The sequence below is a fragment of the Leuciscus leuciscus genome, assembly GCF_965113295.1.
Source record: "Leuciscus leuciscus genome assembly, chromosome: 2".
Classification (NCBI taxonomy): Eukaryota; Metazoa; Chordata; class Actinopteri; order Cypriniformes; family Leuciscidae; genus Leuciscus; species Leuciscus leuciscus.
Window position 1 is genome coordinate 40836987 of NC_138726.1, and position 24155 is coordinate 40861141.

Sequence of the window (24155 nt, forward strand, 5' to 3'; positions counted from 1 at the left end):
CCCTTAGGGTAAACAGAACAGAACCAACATAAATGTATTGCAGATATCATTAATTAATTTTAATGTACGACATAATTAGAGAATTTAACTCTGATTCAGGGGGAATCAGAATGCCAAATCCTGACTGGACTAGAGGAGGAGCTGGGGATGGAGGAGGGTAATTAGCGCCTGAGAACACAATAGCTGCTGATAATACTGAAGGAGCTTATATGTATACAGTGATAGGCATTGTATTCCTATAGGTAGATGTGGATCAGCTGATGCGAGCTTGACTAACTTTACCTGCCAGAACTGACGCTACGTTTAATTTCCGTGAGTGCGTGAACGTCAAAGCAACGTACAACACAAGGTACCTCACGCGGGAAACACTTAACGTAACTCGTAAATGCGCGTAACTAACGTAAATCAAACAAGCTACATTAGTATGCATAGGCCATGTGTGTGTGAAATAAAACATTAGCGGACCGGAGAGAATAATATGGATCTTTTTCCCAGAAAACTTTCAAGGACCTGTATCTATATGTAGGGAAGGTGTAAAATGTTTCTCCCAGCCTTAGGGGGGAGCTGTGTTCCATGAGTGTTTCACTGTGTGAGTGAAGCCCTTCTTTACATGGGTGGAGCTGTTGTTTAATTCAGTTCTATTTCCTTGTGGAAAGGTAAGGAGGGTTTTCACTGTTATCTGATTAATCTATTTAATTTCTTTAATTATTTTGGCCATCTATGTTATTTGAAGAAATATATTGCTGTTAAAGATGTTTACTAACATATATGTGCAGCTATTTTCGATGGATGAGTATTATCTGACTATTTGGGGGTTTTATTCTTTGTATTTTGGATGCATCTGACATTTAACTTTATTTGTCATAATATGCTGAAAGTTATTTTTCCAGTGTTTGAGAACCCCCGTGATTTGAGGTTAATATAACTGCAGCTAAAACTGTATTATTTCGTTTTATAATTTTGTATGCATTGTTATTTTTATTATTGGTAACTAACAGTTCTATTTCCTTATGGAAAGATGTTGCTGTGTGCTGCATGGTGGCTGATGCAGATAAAGAGCCCAATAAATTAAAGCTTCACTGCTGTGACAACCACGATCTTGGTGTCCTCATTCATCCATCACATAAACACAACGTAGAGACATTTGGGGGAGCACACTGACGAAGATTACATACTGTATATGTTTATTTCAAAAACTTTCCAGGGCCTTGAATTTTTTTCTTTTCAGATTCACAAACTTTCAAGGATTTCAAGGACCCGTGGGAACCCTGATTGAATCAAATCAGACAGATATAGCTCTTTAATGTTACAACTGCATGTTTTCTTTTTACAGTGCAACTGAAATGGAGAATGAAACAAGCTATTTATCTTCAAGAGTTCACTTAACCAAAGCAACTTTTGGAAAACCAGAGCTTCTAACAAAATCCATAATTAAACGGATGTTGCATTGAGTCTGAAATGTAAAAGGGATATTGAGCCTGACATGTAATAGGGATATTATTACAAGTGCTGGATTGTTGTGGTCAAAGAACAGTATATTTAAGTCATTATATGGCGGCCTACAGGTTCAGTAACAGATTAAATGTTCTTCATTCAAAATACTGACATATAATTATTTATCTACAGCCATGCCTCTGATACAGATAAAACAAACTTGACATTTTCTCAGAGATCAGTATGCTAAATTCAGCAATGACGTATATATGGGTTTCATTTCAGACCCACTTAGAGGATCTTAGAGTGTCCTGAAGAATAAAGGCAGAGGAACCTCTGGGTTTGTGGGGATTATAAACACAAATCACTTTGTCTGTGCTTATTCTGCAGTGAAATAAACCACAGGAACAGTAAAAGCTCTACTGACTGATCCTGGGATAATACACACTGGAAACATTGACACAAATATTTACATACAAGGAAAAGTAAACATGGACGGCCTGTGGGGCCCCAGGCGAGACCATGAAAATGGACCATGTCAGTGTAAAAAGTGTAATTACATGAAAATGTCCACAGAACCACTGCAATATGATATGTAGTTTATTTTAAACCGTACACGTCCATTGGCATGCAGTGAGCAACAGCAAGCAATTCCAATTCATTCTTTATGGGGGTTGAGTGGCAGGATTGCACTGGGGATTGTGGGATTGACAGTGGAGCAAAGCAAGTAGTAAGAGCAGAGCATCACAAAAATTGGGAAGTGCTGAACTTGCAAATGAGAGGCGAAAAACCCCTGGTGGCAGACAATCTTTGCAAAGTAAATGCAAGTCAAGATATGTCAGAAACATTTTTAAAATCTGTTTCTGATAGATTTGGTGCTTTTATCACATTATTACATATTATTGCTATATTTAATTTGTAATTTAAATAAAGTTTGGACGCTCTCATTGTGGCTGGATTGTGGTTGCATGTACACTTTAGGCACTTAGAAATAATGTGTGCATTTTTCCAACCATGATACATGATATCATAACTTGACCAGACCAATACTAAATATATAAAATAAGGGCTATTTGATGCGTAGACAACATTCAACAGATGTTTTCCAGCAAAGCACCGCAACATGAATAAATCATGCAGATTACAGTGTTACTGTTTACTGTTTAACTGATTGCTGCTTTTATATATGATAATTATTGTTTGTTGTCACTTTCTGTACTTTATTCAGAGGTCATCTTGTGCTTTCACTGAAAGGTGAAAGTGTGTTTTCCTATCAGCTTAATTGCAGAAGCCTCTACAAGTAATCTATGTGTAGACTGATTTCCCCCAAAAAAGTATAAACACTGTAGCACCATCAAAACATTGCTCTTATTTTGAGCATCCCAACCAGCCTAATACATCAGCATCGGCTTAACAAATGGAGTGAGTTTGGGGTTGGACTATTTGTTTATCTGACAGTACAAGGGAGACTTTCAGGAAACCTGTGTGAAAACGTACATGTATATTTTTTTGGGTCAATTCCGTTTTATGATGACAGTGTTTTTAAAAAAATCATTCAATCATTTATGTTGTGCAGGCCAAACTGGAACACACACAAAATCAGTCAACTACAGAATGATTAGATGTAATATGTTCAAAACAGCACAAAATAGAAGTAAGCTGTTTTGTATAAATGTGCGAGATTTCCAATTCATTAGCCGTTATAGGCAAATAACAAAAAGAATAACATAGTAAGCTGTAAAAGTATTTATGCAACAAACAAGTGTGTTTATAAGACAATACAATAAAATATGGCAAAAAATGCTAGATTGCAATATCAAGCAGCATAACGAGCTGTTTTGTACATCTAAAAATAACTGAAAGCAGATGAACACTAGAAGCCAGACACATTGAATTTATAAATGGCCTCTTACGTGAAAAAAAAGGTGGCTATTTGACTTTTAAAATGCTCAGAGATCCTCACTATGTGCTTCAGTCTGATTTTTCCCCTTCTCCTGTAGCTCTTGACAGCGACCCCTCAGAGATTCATCTCCAGTCTGAGGAGAGTGGCAGGACTCTCTCTCTCGTCTCTCCAAACGGCTTTGCTCAAAACAATAACACTCTTTAATATAGGAAAAGGGTGGGGAAAGTGGAGGACACTGTAGCCCCAAAACACCGGCGCTGTCAAAATGACAGATGTGTGTTGGTGTAGACGGTGTGCTATAGTCTGAGAGAAAGAGAGAGTGCAATGAAAGAGAAAAAGTGAGTGAGTGAAGGGGAGAGTCATTTGTTGGTCTTATGGCATTACAAAACCAATACGACAAGAGCTCTGAAGCATAATAAATGGCTCCTTTCACAGCTCTCTCATTAATGACAATGATGGAGAGTGGCAGAATTATTTAGTGGATTCAAATACCCCAAATGCCTCTGAAACAGCAGCTCTCCCCATTCACTCAAGCTCCCACAATCCCCTTTGTCAGTATTGATGAACAGAGCCATTACTATGACTGTATAAGCAGAAACAAATGTGAGACTCTATGACTACGCTAAGTAACCCTACATAATGCTTCCTTTGAAAGAGCACAAAACATATGAGCAGGGAGACTAATTTGAGTGTGAGCACGGCTTTCCAAGGAAAAGCAGCAGAGCTTGAGATTGAACTCTGTTTGGAGGTCAAGTTTTCAGATCATTACAGTATTTGTGCTGATTAGTCTTAACGGATGACATTGCTATATTTACCTGAATTATTGTATTAGATAAATTAATATACACACTCAAACATAGGTGCCGATTTGTTCTCAACTGGTGGATTGTATAAGGAAGAAAACGTGCATCCAGTAAAAACACAGTACACTGGCGCAAATTAGTCTGTAACTTGGAAGAAGCTGTCAATTTGGACATGAACAAGGAAAAAGACAATGTGACCCAAACTACATCGCATTACAACATAGGCTCACTCTCAGCAAAGATAAACATGGTTTTACTCCATGATGACAAATGTAAAATCTGGGTTCTGAAGCTAAAACCAGTTGTGAAGCACTGAACTAAATAATGCAGACGGCATTACAAGCGTTCCAGAATTCTTCCCATGAGATTCTGTCTGAGAGAGAAAGGGGGCAACCTATTATAGAGGGCATTCACACAGCGACACACAGGCACATCCACAAGTGACAATGTACCGTTAAACGGGCAAAACAGCAGTGGAAGCGGCATTGTACCATCTGCCAAGTATGTAATGACTCAACATGACATGAAGACACTGTGGAGACTACAGTTATTGACATGAAGGTGTTTGGTATAAGTCTCAGTCTCTAAGGATTAAGAGGTTGTGTGCCAGTGTGGGGGCGACATTAAAGGGTGTAGTTATTTTAAATCCATTTTAGTATGTACTTAAAGTTTAAAGACATAATGCTTTATTTGAAATAACCCTACGATTGAATAAACACCATCAATGAGACCGCACTCAGCTTGAATCAGAGACATAAAATAGCTGCAGTGAAATGAGTGTTTTTCTGTTTTAGACTGTATACTGAGCCTCTAACACAGAGCTAAACGTTTATGTTGAGGAGATTCACGCACTGAAGTAATGTATGGCTCACCGTCACTGAACCCATGTGAGAAACCTGTCCATCTTATGATGCGTAACAGAAGTCAGACGGGTATTAACAGCAGGGTGTTTAAACATTCATATTGCAAACAGTAATCAACAATAACACAGCTGGTATTTCAGAGACATACTCTACTGGATGAGTCAATTAAATATATAACACAGAATCAGAAATTACATTATTTGCTTTCTTAATCAAATGTCCTTGGTCTTTCTGTGCGTGATACTAAATAAAAATGTTTTCATAATCTTTCAATAAACAAACTTTCTGAGCCTCTAAAATTACTTTTCGTGTCTATTGACAAATCCAAGGCAGCATTATGTAGAAAAATAAATAAATTCACATTAAACTATAAAATCAAATTCACAATCAAATGATGATGTATAGATAGGTCCCAGTCTACACTGGTAGGAAGTGGCAACCTACAATTCTTACCTTAAAGATCTATTAGTATCACTTTATAATAAATATAGTGTAATAAAGAATTTACAAATCATTTGAAATAGTTAATTTATAAACTGTAGTTAAAACATTAATATACTACATACAAATAGTGAGTTCTTCCTTCATTGTCACTGTAATTAACAAAGTGTTATAGTTTAATTAGCTCATATGTAAAGAGTTAGATAATGCTTTGTTAACAACGTATTAACTGTAAATAATTCTCACTTTAGATTAGGTCATGGAAAATTACATTAATTAAAGGGTTAGTTCACCCAAAAATGAAATTTCTGCCATTAATTACTCACCCTAATTTCGTTCCAAACTCGTAAGACCTTCATTCATTTTTGAAACACAGGTTGAACCACTGTATTTACATGGACTATTTTAATGATGTCTTTACCTTTCTGTGCCTTGAAAGTTGCACTGACATTGCTGCCTATGGCTGGTTCAGAAAGCTCTCGGATTTCATAAAAAATATCTTCATTTGTGAACGAAGGTCTTAAGGATTTGGAACAACATGAGGGTGAGTAATTAACGACAGAAATTAAATGTTGGGGTGAATTAACCCTTTAATAAACCTTTTAATCATTTTCCATGACCTAATCTACAGTGAGAACTATTTACTGTTAATAAATTGTTGACAAAGCATTATCTAACTCTTTACATTGAGCAAATTATGTCTTTACTGTATAACTACAGTTTATAAAATATTAATCAACTATAAACTAATAGTTTGCAAATTATTTGTAAGTACTTAATTACACTATACTTATTATAAAGTGTTACCGATCTGTTTATACCTTATTTAACCCTTATATTTAGTTTTATTGGTGTAATTGTAAACTATTTTACCGGTATATAGTATACAGCGATGTTAAATCAAAATGAAAATGATTTATAATAAAATGACAAAAAAACGAATCCATTTAAACGTTACCAAGGAAGCCAATTTTTAGGCTAATATTTTTTTTAGTGCACAATTTTTCCCAGTGAATATTTTGTCTCATATAGAAAATGAGTTGCAGAATGGATTTTCGTTATGGATTTAAAAAATATATTTTTTTTAGGTAACCTACAAAATGTGCCAACATCTCAATTATCTGGTTTTATTAGTGCCAAAAATGTTATTTTCTCTAAATCAACTTGACAAATTAGGTTTCACCAACAAATGTCATTTTTATGTTATCTTGTTGAAATTAATACTCAAGATAACAACTAAAGATTACTATGCATTTCAGTGCACTTTACTTTACTTACTCATTCACCTACTTTCCTGCTCCTTCACTCATTTTTTCAGTGCTAACTTGATGTAATGAGTCAGTGAACTGTTATGACCCACCTTCTGACCCCAAAGCAGATTTAGTTCAGAGGTCCCTGATCAATACACCAATCTGGTTCATGCCATCATGACTGCCAGTGAGTTCAATATGCATTGTTTAGGACTCCACTTTCTTCCACCTGCCCTTTCGTACCCAGCATGTGTGTAGAAGAAAAGGGTTATATCTGATTTTGACAAACATGCTTTGATTATATTGACCAAAAGGGTTTTCTAGGTGTTCATAATGATTGATATAGCAGTAAACAGTGAGTATCAGATGATGATGGACAGGTATGTCAATGGGCTCCCGTGCATGTCAACATAAAGCCAGGTGTAAAGGGAGCCATTCTTTCATAGATAAATAAAAATGTCTAATCAATTTCTCTGTTTTAAAAAAAAAGAAGTGATGAAATTTCATGTCAAAAAATTTAAAAAATAAAAACTCCAATAAGTTACTTATAAGAAGGACAATCTAGAGGTTATATACGAGTTGTGTTTAAAACACAGCGCTGCAATATCTAGCCTACGGGTGTCTTGCAGTGCAAGGTTCTAATCCTATAAGAAATCACATTGTGAATGCTGATTGTCCTCTCGACTGTTTGCCTTTGACTCTCTATGATTATAACGCTTTAACACTGCCGCTGTAATCAGAAGCGCCAGGCTAACCTCCTCCACCTCCCTCCGCTTAATCAATCTGACCCAGCCCAGATTAGCTAGATCATAATCAACATCCTGCTGTGGCAAAAAACTCCACCGCCCACTCCCTCCGGCACACTGGACACCTTGTGTCCTCTGTGACATATGCAGACCGTCCTGCTATCAGGGCCTTCAGATGCAAGCGGTCCAATGCGCTGCAGGGAAATAAAGCTTCATTTACCTTGCATGTAATCAGAGTGGACCAGATACTAATTGCAGCGGTTACATTGAATGTGAGAGGGAGCAAATAGAACAGGACTCTATTCTAGAGAGGAAACTTGAGGAGGATCTGAAGCCCTTCAGGGTTTTTATTTCTCTCTCTGAGTGTTCTAATTAATTTTCTTGCCACTTAAGACAGTGACTTCAGAAAATAGCTGTGTGCCATAGGTGTGTCATCACTATCTATGTGTGTGTATACAGTCGAAATGAGTGGGAGCGAGAAACATATTCTGTTAAATGTTTCATGTTACTAATTTAATTTACAGAATGCACATCGCAAAAGATCATAGGCCATAAATGCATCGTTTATTCAATGATGAGTATCATTAGGCTGTTGTAAACATTCTCAGACTGTGTGCACAGTAGGCTCGCTCTGATAGCAAAACATTTTTTCAAGGATTTCAACACAATTCTTCAACTTAGAACGTCCAAACAAGATGTTTTGTTTGCAACAAAAATATAACTACCAAGGCTGCATTTATTTGACAAAAAAAGACAGTAATATTGTGAAATTTTACTATTTAAAATAATGTTGTAATATTATGATGTCAAACCTGTGATGTCAAACTTGAATTTTCAGCATCATTACTCCAGTCTTTAGTTTCACATGATTCTTCAGAAATCATTCTAATATGCTGATTTGGTTCTCAAATAATGGTTGTGCTGGTTAATCATTTTGTGGAAACATGTTATTTTTTTCAGGATTATTCGATGAATAGAAAGTTCAAAAGAACAGCATTTATTTGAAATAGAAATCTTTTGTAACAATGTAAAAGGTCTTTACTGTCACTTAGGATGAATTCATTGCGTTCTCATAGAATAAAAGTATTCAATGAAAAAAGGGTGAATAATTGGTGATATAATTTTACATTTGAGATGCAGGGCCTGTCAAAGCCTGTGATGGAGTTGCAATGAGCTAATAATAATACAGGTGTGAGAACAAGACCATGTGCCACTAGCTCCTTTGTAATAGCATTTAATAACATCTGCATGTCAAAAAATAGAATAAAGCAATTGAAAAATGATGCCACAAGCCTGTCCTGGACCTCTTTCTTTTTTCTCTCTCTCTGGGGCACATGACTCCGGTAGCAGCATGGGTACAGAAAAACCTTCATGCAAGTGGACGACTTACAAACACCCCGCTGTCAGCGTGCTACTCCATTCGTGACAAGTGTCAAAGCACAGTGTGGAAGGGCCACCTGCTGCATGAAGATCACATCATTCCACACGAGGTGGACCGGAGAGAGAGGAGAGTAAAATATATAAATAAAAAACCTCTGTTATCTGCTCTCGTTCAGAAGAACAAAAAGATGAATGAAGCTCCTCTCACTAACAAATAAAGATTCATTACTTCACTATTCACAAACAAATCATTACCCTAGAGAATGGATAACAAACCTACACTGATTTAGAATTCACAAACCAACTATGAATAAATAAGAAGAGAGAAGCAGATAAGTGGAGTTTTTAACAACATAAGCAAACCATCATCTGTTATTCTCATTTATAAAAATCCTAATTTGAAGAGGGATTCCAGGATGCGGAGGAAATAAGCATAAACGAGACAGTATTCCCAGAAGGCATGGGATGAGCTGTAACACAGTGTGTGGGTGTTTGGGTAATTATCCAAAAGGAGTCTGCTGTGTTTGTTAACAGTTATGAGTGTCTGCTAGCTGCTGTCACATGGAGCGAGTGAGAGAGAGATTTGACAATAAAGACATCTGACAGTACAAATCCAAACAAGCCAACCTGAGAGACACCTGAGCCCTGTTGTAAATATCTGTACAGCCACCGTTTCTTTTATTGTTATGTGTTGTTTACATCACAAATGCATTCACACTTAGACTAGATGCATTTACGTTAATTCAGAGGCATATGTACATGCACACAAAAACACTCAAGTGTGCATGAACACAGAGGCACAAATAACTTGTCTTGTCATGTCATGTCAGAAACGTTTACCGGGGTGCTGTGTGCATTGTAATCAGATGCAGATGAGAGGGCTTTGTGCCAGTTTGTTTGTGAAGGAGTGAAAGGAGTGACGTGTTGAGGTGGAGCGTGAGAGAGACAGGGAAAAAGAAGAAAAGGAAAGAGCCAGAATGAGGCTGTGACACGCATGTCAAACTTTGTCACAGTCGAGCTGTGATTGAGGTTTCGAAGCTGCCCTAGAAATCCAAACATTCATTTTCAGTAAGGAGCAGAAAGCTGCGGAGAACACGCACATATCCGGCAGTGTCTTTCCAGGTGCTTCAAGCTGAAGATCAATCTCCATAAGACAAAGTATACTAAAATATAACCTTTAACCTTTAACCTTTTAGTTTGTTAGCTTTTAGTTGTCTTTCTTTTAACAAATTTTCAAAAACTCTCCAGATGGAAAGTTGGAGTTGTCTACAGAGTAGGATAGGTTTTATGACTCTGCTTGACAGATAACAAAAATGGCATCCAAAGAAGGTATTGATGCATTTTTACTGATTGGGTGACTATGGAAAAGAAAAGACCAGTGTAAATGCCATTTAAAACACATTCAAAATCACTCAAACCACCTCAGGAGCAAGAAATTACCATCTGAATAGTTTTTGAAAACAAGTTAAAAAAAGAAAACCAAAATCTAACAATGAGAGCTCCTAAGAATATGACTCGATATAAATTTATGACACTCGGCCAAGTGTGTATCTGTTTATTCAGTCCACATATTTAAACTTTAAGGTCCATTCACACGGAGTTCAATAACTAAATATAAAACTTTAATAATTGTTCTAATTCTGTGAGAAAAATCAACACCACGACTATAATGATATGGAGGTACAATATCATAGGAATCATTTTCAGGAAATTTTTTTTTTTTCAGCTGATCCATCTAACTTTAAAGAGCTTGAATATTTAAAGTGGCAGACAACATAAGATCAGCATGCTTATAATAAACAGAACATCATAAGCTAATGTGGACACTAATATATTTATAATTTATTTCGTTAATGTTGTTACTTATCTTTATGTTAGCGTTTGAGGTGTGAACGGACCTTTACTCCTTCCAAACTAGATCATGTAAATTGTGAGCCTGCAATCAATTGAAACCCACTTTAGACACAAATATATGTAAATTTAGTGCAAACAGAATGTTCAAACTTAATTGGATACCAAATCATTCCATCAAAATGCAGGAAGTGACCAAGCGTAAATACCATCTGTGAAATCAGTCTCAGTGAAAGTCCTAGGCTCTGTAAATAAATAAATAAATATATACAGTACAATCCCCTGCATAAAGCGATATATGGTATTTAGCAAATCTCAACTGCTTGATTGTTCATATCACAAAAATGTATGTTATCACCTCCGACATATTAAAGTTAGATATACAGTACATCCAACTTTGCCAGCATACATACAGTACTTTCACGTAAAGCAGTACATACTATACAGCCAATCTTGATTGTTTATATCGTCGCAAAACGTAAACTATATTATCGCATCGCTCTATGTATAAAATTGGCGATACATACTATATAGCAAATCTCAACTGCTGGATTGCTTGTATCATCGCAAATTGTAAACTATACCTTATGTAGCCCCGCCCCTTTTCAGCACAGCACTCATCATTGTGTTCTGTTTTCCGGATTATATTTCCACAGCATGAAGGTAAGATCTTACGGATTTATAAATCAACGCTAGTTTTAAAAACGTTCTGGTCTACTGGCATTTGTTAAGACATCTGCTTCAAACATTAAAATATTCTCTACAATTAGTACATCCACTTCACCAGCTATTAGCCTACTCTTTAACAGCGATGCCATTGAACTTCTGTTTTTGCAATAGCTTTGTATATTTCAAACACAAAATTCTAAAGACGGCTGTATGCTTGTTTCTCCGCCGCATAAGGTCTATAGACCAGCTCTAATCTGCTAAATGCGACAATAAGGCATTAAGATATAATAAACATTAACATCATGATTTTCTGTAAAGCTGCTTAGAAACAATGTTTATTGTGAAAAGATATGTACAAATAAAATGGACTTCATGGATAAATATATAAATAAATATTTTTTTCAAAAACACACTCTGCCAGTGAATCATTTTGTGCATCTGGGTTTGTTTGCGCCGCTGAGTTTTGAACCAACGGTGTGATTAGCAAAAGGGCAAAGTTGGAAAATGTAAAAAAAATTATAACAAAAAACTGATTTTAGCACATTTATGCGTGCAGGTGTTTGCTGTAGTAGAGCATTAAAACGGATTGTGAACATAATGAATGTTAAGTAAGATTCTGTGGTTGGAAGATTCATGACTGCGGTGAGTCCCATCTGGTCTGGGGCTCTCCTGAGACACTAGAACCAGAGAGGAGAACTGAGGTTACACCGCTGTACCGTAAATACAGCTGACACACTCGTTTACTACAGCCATCACTGCTATTCTCTCTAGGCAATCAGACACACATGCCTCAGTGACAATGTTATTTGTTGATGAAAATAAAATCCATCCAGGCTTTGTTCTCTCACTGAAAGACAACACCAGATGTAACCCTCCACCTTCAGAAAAAAAACACAAAGAACAATAATTAAATCAATGCTAGTGCAATTTCATCCGTCTCTTGAAAGGAATCAATTTTCAGGCATTTAATAAGCATATTCGATTTATTTAATAGCCAAGTGGTCTAAAGTCCAAAGCCAGGCCTGATGTTTCCGGTTTTCTCTGGGAGCTAAACCAAACAAGAGCTAATGAATGCAGCTTAGCTTACTGACACTCTGCTTGACTGCAGAACAAGGCCACCCTACTGTGCTGCCATACAGAGACAGGTCTAATACACTACCCACTCGCACAGCGAGCCAACAACCCTGGAGTTATGACACAATAAATCTAATGAGAACAATAAAACACAAATTTCACTTTAATTCCAACAGGAAACACCCAGCACTATTCACCTGCCAATCTTCCACTTAAACTCCTCCCCCCATGACCGAGGGTCTTCCTGCAGCCATGGCAGCTGGGGGAAAGAGAAGCCTCTGTGACTGGCATCTGGACTGCTGGCTCAAACTGCTAATTACCTCATTTTACTAGTAATTAGCTGATTAAAATAGGCATTTAAGGCCAGTGTCAGGGCTCCCGGAAACCACACGTTATTGAGACAGGAAGACAGCTGACGGCTGTAAAAGACAGGGAAAGCCTGAGCTGTAAGTAGAGCATAATGCCAGCGATGTGCATTTTACGCATACAGAGTGGGAAGATCCGGGGTAATTGACTGTTAAATGATCAAAATTTGGACCCCACTGCGAGTCAGATGTCTTAAATTATTCAGGAAAAACATAATGCCTCATCCGCCGTACTTTATCTATTAAGAGATGACAATGACAACAATTCTGCAAAATGCTGAAGTGAATAAATAATTCAAATGTTGCTATTACAGATACTACAAATTAAACAAATCCCCCAATATAGGCAAAAAAAAAAAAAAAAAAAGGAACAGATGCTTTTGAGGTTGAGTAACTCAGTTTTAAGTTAATGACGAGCATCTGGAGCCCCAAATACAATATAGGTATTGAATAAAAGTCCCAAATATGAAAATGTATCATTGCAATAATATACAGTACATAGCAACCAATTATGGCACCTTATTTCTAAATATTAAATATCATTTATTTGGCTTCAGAACCACATAAAAACAAATAACTAAATAAAATGAATTAACAAACAAATAAACAAAAAGGCGCAAAAATGTGATAAAAAATAAATTAAATAAAAATCAATTCATCAAATTTTGAATAATTAAAAAAATACTGTGCTTTGATTTTTAGAAATGATAGGGATAAACAAAAAAAAAAAAATGAATCAAATATTTTGGTTGATAAGTATGTTTATCTTTAATCTTTAGTTTCATTAAATAAAAATATGGTATTTTTTAAAGCGTCATTTCTTGCCAAAATACATCAATACAACAGAAAGCCATGGTAAATGTTTGTATGTTCACACTGCTGCCTTAGTGCGATAAGGGAATCTCAACAAATTGTCATCATTCTAACAGCAGCATTAATGGAGACTTAGGTCACATCCTCCATTTGGCCTGGTAATCACACCCTCCTCACCTCTCCATGTTATCCCCTGTCCTTCTACTGGTCACTGCTTCTCAAAAGCCCCCTGAGGTGCTTCTGTGCTAAACCAACCCTGACAAAGCTTCACACGCTACCGCGATAGACGATGCTCTGAGCATTTATCTCAAGATCACAATTTTGAGGCATTTTCAGCCGCTTTTGAATCCCATCAGCCAGCTTGACCGACAGAGAGGCGAAGAGATGCTAAAGCCCCGTAAGCTCTTGCCTCCAGCTGGACTCTACATTATGAATGCTCTTGACTTCCTGCCGCAGGGTTGCCTTGGAGACGAGGACAAATCGGGACTGGGCACACAGTGATATTCAAATGCTCCCTCTGATGCAGAAAAAGAGAAACGACTAAATTGTTTATCTTGACACTCTCACATTCAGGTGTTGCACTTGTGTTAATCGGGTGGAAAGAGAGAGGCACTTCATTCTTGGAAAAGAGGAATAAATAAAGAACAGGAAACATGGGAGTTCTGTAGATTCCAGCACTGCTTTCCATCAAATGGGATTCCAGCCCAAAACTGTGATAAAACATCACTGATTAGACTGCAGAACAGTACTAACAAAGCTAATAGAGACACACAATGTAAAACAGTGAATCTGAAGGGCTGGGTAGAAAAAAAGGCTTGGCGTTATCATTATGTACCACCATCAATCATCAGAACAACCAAAAACCACCTAGTTATCAATGTTCACTCTATGTTTTTATCTCTTTGAGTGCAAACTTAAATGGATAGTTTACCCAAAATTAAAATTTTCTGTTAATTTACCCTCAGGCCATCCAAGATGTGGGTGTCTTTTCTTCTTCAGAAAAGAAGATTTTTAGCTGAAACCGTTGATCACGGCAATCTGGAGCGCGAGCTTCTTGTCGCATAATGACGTATGCAGAGGAGCTCAAACATTGGGGAAATTGTGGAAAGTCAATCTTCCTGATTGAGATCACACAAGCGAACATAATCTTACTTTTTTTTATAGGTTGTGGCATCCAGGATAATCACAAGCAAGTACCACTTTGATTAACAAAACACAGGCGTCCTCCCTCTCTGCTGTAAACAAACACAGCGTCAGCTCACGTGTGAGTTTGCTCCCGCGCATACGTCATTATGCGACAGGAAGTTCACGCTCCAGATTGCCATGAGAATGCTCAGGACTGTTTTCCGAGGCTGTGGATTACAGGCAATAATGTTATAAATAATGTTCAGTTTCTTGCACAGACCAATAGTTTCGCTTCACAAGACCTCAATGTATCGTCATGATGTTTCGCCTATAAATATGTTTTACTCCAAAGTGACAGTAGGTAGCCACTGACTTGCATTAAATGAGTCACCAAAGACAACGGTTCTGTTCTACTGAAGAAGAAAAAAGACACCTGCATCTTGAATGTTCTGAGGGTGAGTAAATCGACAGCAAATTTACATTTTTGGGTGAACTATCCAGTACTGTCAGCAACTAGAACTCTTTTTTTATTTTATTAAATATACTTTTTCCTGTAGTTGCAAGAGGCTGCAAGAGCCTCACCAGTCCCTTGACAGGCGTTTTGTAGAAAAACCTTAAAATAAACTAAAACACATCTATATCAATATAGTAACATTCAGAAGTTTTGTAATCCATTTCAAGCATGATTTTTATTTAATTAGCTGTTCAAGTTATTTAAATAATATATAGGCTACTTTGCTTAAACTAATAAACATAATATAATTTTTTTAAAGAAATGAATTATTTGATTCAACAGACACATTCAATTTATCAAAATTGACAGTAATTTTACCAAAGATTTCTCTCAAATAAATGCTTTTCTTTTGAACTTTCTATTCATCAAAGAATCCTGAAACAAATGTATCATGGTTTTCACTAAAATATTAAGCAGAACAACAGTTTTCAACATTGTTATTAATAAGAAATGTTTCTTGAGAAGCAAATCAACATATTAGAATGATTTCTGAAGGATCATGTGACACTGAAAACTGCTGCAGAAAATTCAGTTTTGCCATCACAAGAATAAATGACCGGTACATTTAAAAATATATTAAAACAGTTATTTTAAATTAAGATTATTTTCACAATATTAGTCTTTACATTTTTTTTGATCAAATAAATGCAGCCTGGGTAAGCATTAAATAATTATTTGGTAATGCAAATTAGATAAAAAAAAAATTAAAAAAGATTTTTTGAAAAGCATACATTTTGAGGGTTGTGCTGCCTACAAAAATGTGAAAAATACCTTCGTACACAGGCAATAATAGGATACTCTGAGTCACTCATTCACCTCCTGCAGGATGACACAATCCTGAACTTGAAGCAATTCAATAACAGACAGAGAGAGTGAGGGGAAGCCAGAAAAACCGTAGCTCGGAAAACTCACTCTACCAGGAAACACACCACTCCTGGGACATACACAAACAAAACACACACTCTCTGGCAGCGCTCCATAAGACTCATCCTTACAACAACCCCAAACACCATAAAATATTAATCCAGAACCTCAGGTTCAGTTCTCAAAACATTTGAAACAATATAAGACTGAAATATCAAAGAGGTTATGAAATTTCCAAATCTCACACTCTCAGGTAATATTCTCCAAACAAAAGACAGCAACCCAGATTAACAGTCAGAAAACGCAAACAATTTTCAACCTTAGACAACTGGACCAACAGGAGGGAGGCAGCTAAAACTCTACACATGCCCTTGAGAAAGTTTCTGGGAAATATTAAAGGAATGTTTAGGAGTACAGCATATGAGTGGTGCAGGGTAAATATCATGAGGTTCATGAGGAGTTGAAAGCGATTGAGTCTGTTCTGAATGTAATATCATTGCAGTCTCAGAGCGGCCCATAGGCGTCAGATTAATCACATGGTACTCAGAGAGATGCATGTATACGGCTGGAATCTGTCAGCGGAAAGGTTAATGAATGCAAAAGCAGAGACGAACATGGGGAAAAAGCAATAAAAAGTATTTTTACAACATGCATGTTCCTCCAAGCAGTAAGTATATAATATACATGCATTCAATATCACTGTGTCATGATTCATGTCTGTGTTCCCCTGTCTTGTCCCGTTACATAGCTGCCAACTCTCACGCATTCACCGTGAGACTCACGCAATTGACACTCTTCACACGCGCTCACGCCACACATCCATTTTCTCACGCACAGAAAAATCGCGAAGCAAAGAGGACACGGAGACCGACAGACTAGACAGAGCAGGTTACTTATGATATTAAAAAAATCTCAGCTCTCAGATTCTGTCACTTTTATTACGAAATTCAGACAATAAATACCGTTTTGGCGCTTGTAAATGTGACGCGACAGATCCCTAGCGGCACGTGAACCGATCATCTCTAGCTGATAGTAAATAACTTTAAACACGAATGAACACTGTTGAAAGATACAGTACAACTTACCGAAATGTATATTCCTCATACATAATATCGACCAATCAATCAAACAAAGGTGTCAATAAAACAGCTGGAGAACAATCATGTCACATAACATTTACCTCAGGAAAGCCATTTAATGACCATAATATAGGCTATAGCACGTTAGTTGCCTAGAAAAAAAGAGCTATAGAGTGTATTTGGCTAAATATGTGTACTATATTGCATATTTATTATATTTTTACTTATATCATTAAATAAAGTTGTTATTATAATAAAAAAACCGCATTATATTTAATTTGTGTTATTTTTTAACCTTAAATAATACTGCCAGCTGATAGGGCTCTCTGTATGTTTACAGCATTAGGTGAGTTGTTTTTTTCTTGAGAAAAATGAATGCCTATCTTGTGTAGCCTACCTAATATTTATCCAAATGAGTCAATATTAAATCAAATCACAATAACTGAATTGAATTGAAATAATAAAAAAGCGTAGCTTACCAGAAATTGAACCATGTAAACATTGTAACATGTTGTCGCTAAACCTAATAAAATTCAGTTTAGTTACTAAAATGTTTTGACAATCACAATAAATCTCATAAATCTCACTCCAAGCAAAACTCAAAAGTTGGCAGCTATGCGTTATGTTGATTAGTCTCCCCAAGTGTTTCTTATTAGCCACACCCCCTTGTTATCTTGTTTAGCTTGTCTGTCTGTTTTTAAGCCCTGTGTTTAGTTCAGTCTTGGTCAGTTCTTATTGTTGCACCATGGTGGTTGTTCTGTTCCCAAGTCTCAGTCCTGAGTTTGCATTTGTATATGTGAAGTTTTGAGTTTTTTTAATAAAAGACTACTTCACTTGGATCCTGCTTCCTCCTCTGCTTCAACCAAAACGTAACACACTGACCTCATATTATACATACTGTTACTGGGCTTACATGATTGTCCATGGTTGATTTTAATAAACTAGTCTATACTGCACTGCACCAGAGTGAGATTAGATTTATAACTTCCCGCAATTAGGATGAAATTCATGTTTTGAAATCTCTAAAGCATATTTGCGTTTTCATGCTTCTTATCCCAGACTGGCAATTTTGACCAAAATATGTCCAATATTTATAAAATAAATCTCTAATATAGGCCAATATCCATCATGATACTGATATGTATGCATCCCTAGAAATGACAACAACAACAAAACAAATGTACCTAACTGACATTTACAATAAAAACTAGGTGTAAAATGGATCAAAGTACTGTGATACACCAATCTGACAATGAAAATGAACTAAAAATGCACAGACAACAATGACTATAATAATAATAATAATAATAATATAATAAGTATTTTCTTCCCAGTTTTAAACACATTAAATACACATATTTCTGGCATAGACACATTAAAATGATGTAAATTGCCCATATACATTACTTTGGTGTGTTTAGCATACCTTGGAAAATGAACCATACCAAAATAATCTATTCAAATCTAATTGTGAACAAATTTCACAATTCACAAGACATTTAAGGGGGAAAAAAGCACATATTTACACCCCTAATGAAAACTAATAATTGATGAGCAGAGCTGGGCCTCTCTACATGCCTTCAGTCCCACTAGTGTGTCATTCTTACCCTCCAAACACACAAAATCAATCTAAATCAATTCAGACAAAAAGGACACAAACAAGCTTTAATAATTCATGAATTGGGACCCACGTTCATTTTCACACATCTGTGCAAAGTCATAGATCCATTAAACAGCTGCTTTGCTGTTTTCATTGCTATTTATGTCAATTTAGCTGTTTACTTTTCAGAAAAGAGTGGTTTAATGCCACTATATTATAAATACTCTCTCAGAGAGCAGACTTGTCAATATCAAAAGAGTCTTGTAGGGCTGCATACATGAGGATGATGTCAATCAATGTCCTTTCAAGTTCATTCATCCTGTTTTTCTATCAAGGTCATCTTTTCTGACTAGCTGTTGTCCTGCCACACCATGCTGCCTCGAAGACAAGAGTGTTTATTAAACCTCAGTCAATGTGGATATTGTGCCGTTTTCATTTCTGCAAAAAATTAATGTGGCTACTCAGCTTCTCCCTCCCTCTGTCAAACACCTTTAAAAGCTGATTTATTCCCCCCTCTGCAAGGAGAGCCTCATCAATCTTTCTCTAACTTGACAGCGTTCAACTGTGGCACGCTACCCAGTTGTTATGGGACTGAATGGACAGAGTCCTATTGATAACTCAATCATCATCGCTGGCCCATGTGAATGGAGACACTTGCCCCGCAAGGAAAGACTGTGGAATTCAGCGGCTGATCGGTGATCCCTTGAGATCCTACAGGGGCAAGTTCAATGACAGTCCTTGACGTCAAAAGAAAACACTCCGGATGGCACTATTGTCAGGCCTGCACTCTTCTTTGCTTTCATTGCTGTAATAGACTACAGCTGGGAGGGATTCCTCAGGATGCCAGCCAGTCTTGAACCCCTTACAAAACCTGTCAATCATACCACTTCTACATTTCCTGGACTGCAAAACAGCATACAGTATGTGTGGAAAGTGTTCAGGAGCATAAAGAGCAAATGCAATTTAGTTAAACACCCAGGCGTTTTTTAAGTAAAAAATGGAATTTAAGAACAATTCCCAAAGAATTCCATGCATGTGCACAGTGTGTATCAGAAAATAATATGTGGAGATAAACAATAAACTACTGAAGTGTCCATTCCCTCATACTGATGAAATCTGTGGTCTGCCGCTAAATTACAGTACTTCATCTAGGCCATATAATGGTGTGTTTACCTGAATCCCACAGATGGACATCTCATGCTGTAAATCATTCTTTGATCTAGAGTTGTGTTCTACATCTGAGGGAGAGACACAAAAAGGGGCTTGTACAGAGAAAGAGAGAAAAAGAGACTGATAGAGTGAGAGACAGACAGCGAGAGAGAAAGACAAACATCTAATGAGATGAGATGGATCTCCCCAGAGTGATAGTCCAGAGATGAGGAGAAATATGACATTATAATACACATAATACAAAATGTTGTTCAAATAAACTAAAATATAAAGGGTACAATCACCAGGCTTAGAAAAAGTTGGGAAAACGGCAAACCATGGCACATCAAAACAGGAGAAATACTGCTATATTTTCAGCTCAAGACTTTTTTTTGCCAAATCTCAAATGGTTTGAAATAATAATACATCACATTTATGTTGCTACAACACTTTGTAAACACTTCAGTGATACAATGAGCAGACAAGCGTGTTTATTCTGAATCAGAACAGTGCTGGCAGTACTGATAATATGGTGAAAAATTGATGTGCAAAGATTGGTTAAAGGTTAAGCACAGTGTGTCGTTTCTGTGACACTACTGGCATCTAGCAGAATTACAAAAATAAAGCTTTTTTTTTTTTTTACTTGCACACGCCCCTTTCACGCGTTGTGCCTCCCGCAACTCGAACATCACAAACACAGCTCTTGTGAAGGTATGTCTAAACACTTAAAAATATGCCACTTTCAATAAAAGGTCCAACATATTAGGAATACTGTAATCTTTGTTGCGATGTATAATGAGTCCACAACTGATTAGGCTAACACTCCATATAGAGCGAACGTGAGCGTCCGTCTTATAATAAACCCATCCAACTTATCTGCACCTAACACATTTTTTAACATGAGGCTGTCTACACTAGACACATCAAAGAAAACGTTATAAACTGGTACATTTGTTTTTCGGAACGGATGCATGATGATGCTACAGTATATGGTTTTTAAGCATCCAGTGAGTTTTGGCTTGCACTTCTGTAACGGAAGCTGGATTTATTTTTCCATGTAACACATCAACCAAGCTCTCCCTATTGGTTTAGCTGGAGAGAGGTTAACTGATCTGAGTGGACCACTCTCAGTGTTTTGATGGTGCTTGGGAGGCTCAATCTTTACACATTTGGGGGAGATAAACCCATGAATGGCAGTGGTGAATGAACAATAAACTGGAATAAGAGAATGTATTTTTACATAAAAACATCTTACATACTTCACCTTTAAAGGGATAGTTCAAGTAACTAAAAAACGTCATCCCAACACAAGACTTTTTCTTTTCTGGAAGTAAAATGAGACGTATAGTAAATTGTTCATGCAGCTCTTTTCCAGTGAATGGAGACTAGGGATGTGACGGTAAGGAAATTTCGCCACTGGTTAATCAACGCGCGACAACACTGGTGATACTGATAGAGTACTGATAGACCACTGGGGGAGGGGGGCAGACTTTTTCCCTCTTTTCCACCTCGCTTTCAAATCGCTCATGAATGCCTGTGCAGCCGTGCGCATTTTAACTTTGCTTTCGAATTAGCAGTAATTTGGGGGTGGCAACTGCTTGAATGGTGGGTTCATTATTATTCTTAATGAAAAACAACAACAAAACAGTACAATGACAAACTTGTAAGACAGAAAATCATTTGGAATTACACAAGTCTGAGTAAATGATGATAGAATGATTATTTTTGGGTGAGCTATCCCTTTAATGTACAGAGCTGTGGCTGCCATTGCATGAATAGCTGAGAGCAATTGTCCGTGTGTGTATGCATTTGTCTTACGTGTGTGATTTTGTGTCAGGGTATGGATTTAACAACATCCCACCCATTTTGCAATCTGTAAACTTGTATATTCTCCGTTAATGCTCCCTCCGGAGCCAGCCGATCCCACAGAACTAGAGGCATGAAAAATTCAGCCAGCCTGCCCAATCCTTTCTGCAATTATGCATGAGCAGAACGGCTGGCTGAACAGAGCGAAACCCAATGCATACACTTTACATCCCATTCCCATTTCACTGACTACCAGGCTGGATCTGTGCATGCTCAGCTCAGACATTCACACTGTCTATAGAGCACTACATGACATGCAATCAGAAGCCCTCCAGCTCCCTCCTGATAGTGCTCACAGTGATAATGCCTTAGCATCACACAACTCTACAAATCTACTGCAAAATTCAGACAGAGCAGAGGGCAAAGACGAAAAAATTACCCTTTGTAAGTGAAACATACATGTGCATGCCACATACTGTTAACAGTATATTATGAATGGAAAAAACAAATCACTAATGACTATGGCTTCGAGAATAAAATATAACATAAAAACGGTTTATGGATCCAAAAATCAAAGATGTAACCATGTATTCATGACTGTTTTTTTTTATTTTTAAATAGAATAACTTATATTGTGCATCCCGTGTAAATTTTTTGACATTTTTGTCCCATTTTAGAGATTTTACATTTTTATCAGCTAGTATTTAATAGCACTGGGCAGCACAGTGGCTCAGTGGGTAGCACTGTCGCCTTACAGGAAGGCGGTCCCTGGATCGAGTCCTTCGCGAGTTTCCTCCGGGTGCTCCAGTTTCTTGTTTCTCCCCCACAATCCAAAAAACATGCAGTATAGGTGAACCGGAGGTGCTAAAAATTGTCCGTGGATGTGAATGCGTATGTGTGTGTCCCAAGCCATGTAATGGGGAGGGTTTGTGAAAGACACTCCCCATTGACTTACCCCGAAAAATAATCATCGCCAAGAAAATTCATGGACAGTCTCTCGTGCATGGGGAGATTTGGCCCACAGAATCACCAAGAGTCAGATTCGACTGAAATGGTTAATGGACGATGATTGACATGTTAATTTCCCCTATTTATTAGACTGCCATCTAATGCTCACTTTCAGGTTCATCTTTAAAATACTAATAATTTAATAACACTGTTAAATGTAATCGTTAGCAAATCTCAAAATGAATATCCATTTTTCATACTGTAAAAAAAATTGTGATGTCAAAATTCATTTTAAACTTTTTTTTTTTTTTTTTTTAGCAGTTTATAAATTCATAAATTCATTTCATGAATTTAAACAAAATGATTCGAATTTTAATATTGTGCATTGATAGAATGTACCACTAAAAATCCGATATCGGTCCAGCAACAAAAGAATATTGAGGGAACGTGTCCCTCTTAATGTTTATGACGGTTATTACAGATCTTGTATCTTGTACAGATACTATAAAATGACTTTTAAGGACTTTAAGCATTACTTTTTTGGTTTTCAAGGACTACAATCAGAGATCTCACTTATCAAACAATATATTATCTTAAAAAAAAAAAAAAGTTAAATAGATAAATGAAAATAAACTAATAAAACAAAATGGTACAAATAATGTGCAGCACATGCAATGACTGTGGTAACTTTAACCATTGAAATGATACTATGACAAAGATATCGCTTTCAAACTGATTTTCCCCACATGAATATATGATTGACCTGAAGAATGAAAGCTGTATTATATACTTGGATGAGCAATATTACACTCATAGCCATGCAAAATGGCTCTATATCTATATCAGATGAGCTGCAGTGCTGCTTTTCACTTTTGCGTGAAAAGATTGTTTCATCTATAAAATTAAATACAAATTTCACATATATTATCTTTCAATAATTCAATCACTTTTCAAGTACCTTTTCATAAATATGGCTGTTTTCATGGGTTTTCCAGGACTTTCAAAAGGTCAAATTCAAGTTGTTCAACCCTGTTATTAGTTATCTTAAACTCTCACACATGCACACACACACTAAAACACCACATGCCTATTAGTATAACTATAGGTCATTTCTTACCACCAAAGAAAGGGGCCTTTTCCATGACACCACTCCAATCAGTCCAGACAAAAGCACCTGAAACAAAAAGAAAACAGATTTTGAGACTAAAGAACTAAGCTCACTAGGCCAGTTTAAAACTGTAAAGTGAAATAACATCTCAGCATTACAGGAGACTCTCTCACAGGTGAACTTATCAATATTTCATGCGCAGGGAGTGATACAGTCATCAGGTTTGTGGGGGGAATTCTGTTGCTATGGTGGAGAGGTAAAAAAAAAAAGTGCGATTACACTTTTATAGCCGGCGCAGCACTTGTTCTTTCTTTCTGTTGTCTATCTTTTTCTCCTTCACCCTTCATTAACCAGCAGCACTCCACTCGGA

At 36.8% G+C, this 24155-nt stretch overlaps 1 protein-coding gene across 3 annotated transcripts in view; it reads right to left on the reverse strand.

Annotated features, from left to right (window-relative positions):
• fam189a1 (family with sequence similarity 189 member A1) overlaps window positions 1-24155 on the reverse strand; it is a 109440-nt gene that overhangs the window by 31547 nt on the left and 53738 nt on the right. For all 3 annotated transcript variants that reach the window (XM_082162223.1, XM_082162222.1, XM_082162221.1), the window contains exon 2: window positions 23795-23851. In XM_082162223.1, the coding sequence (XP_082018349.1) occupies window positions 23795-23851 (57 nt within the window). The remainder of the gene's footprint in view (window positions 1-23794; window positions 23852-24155) is intronic.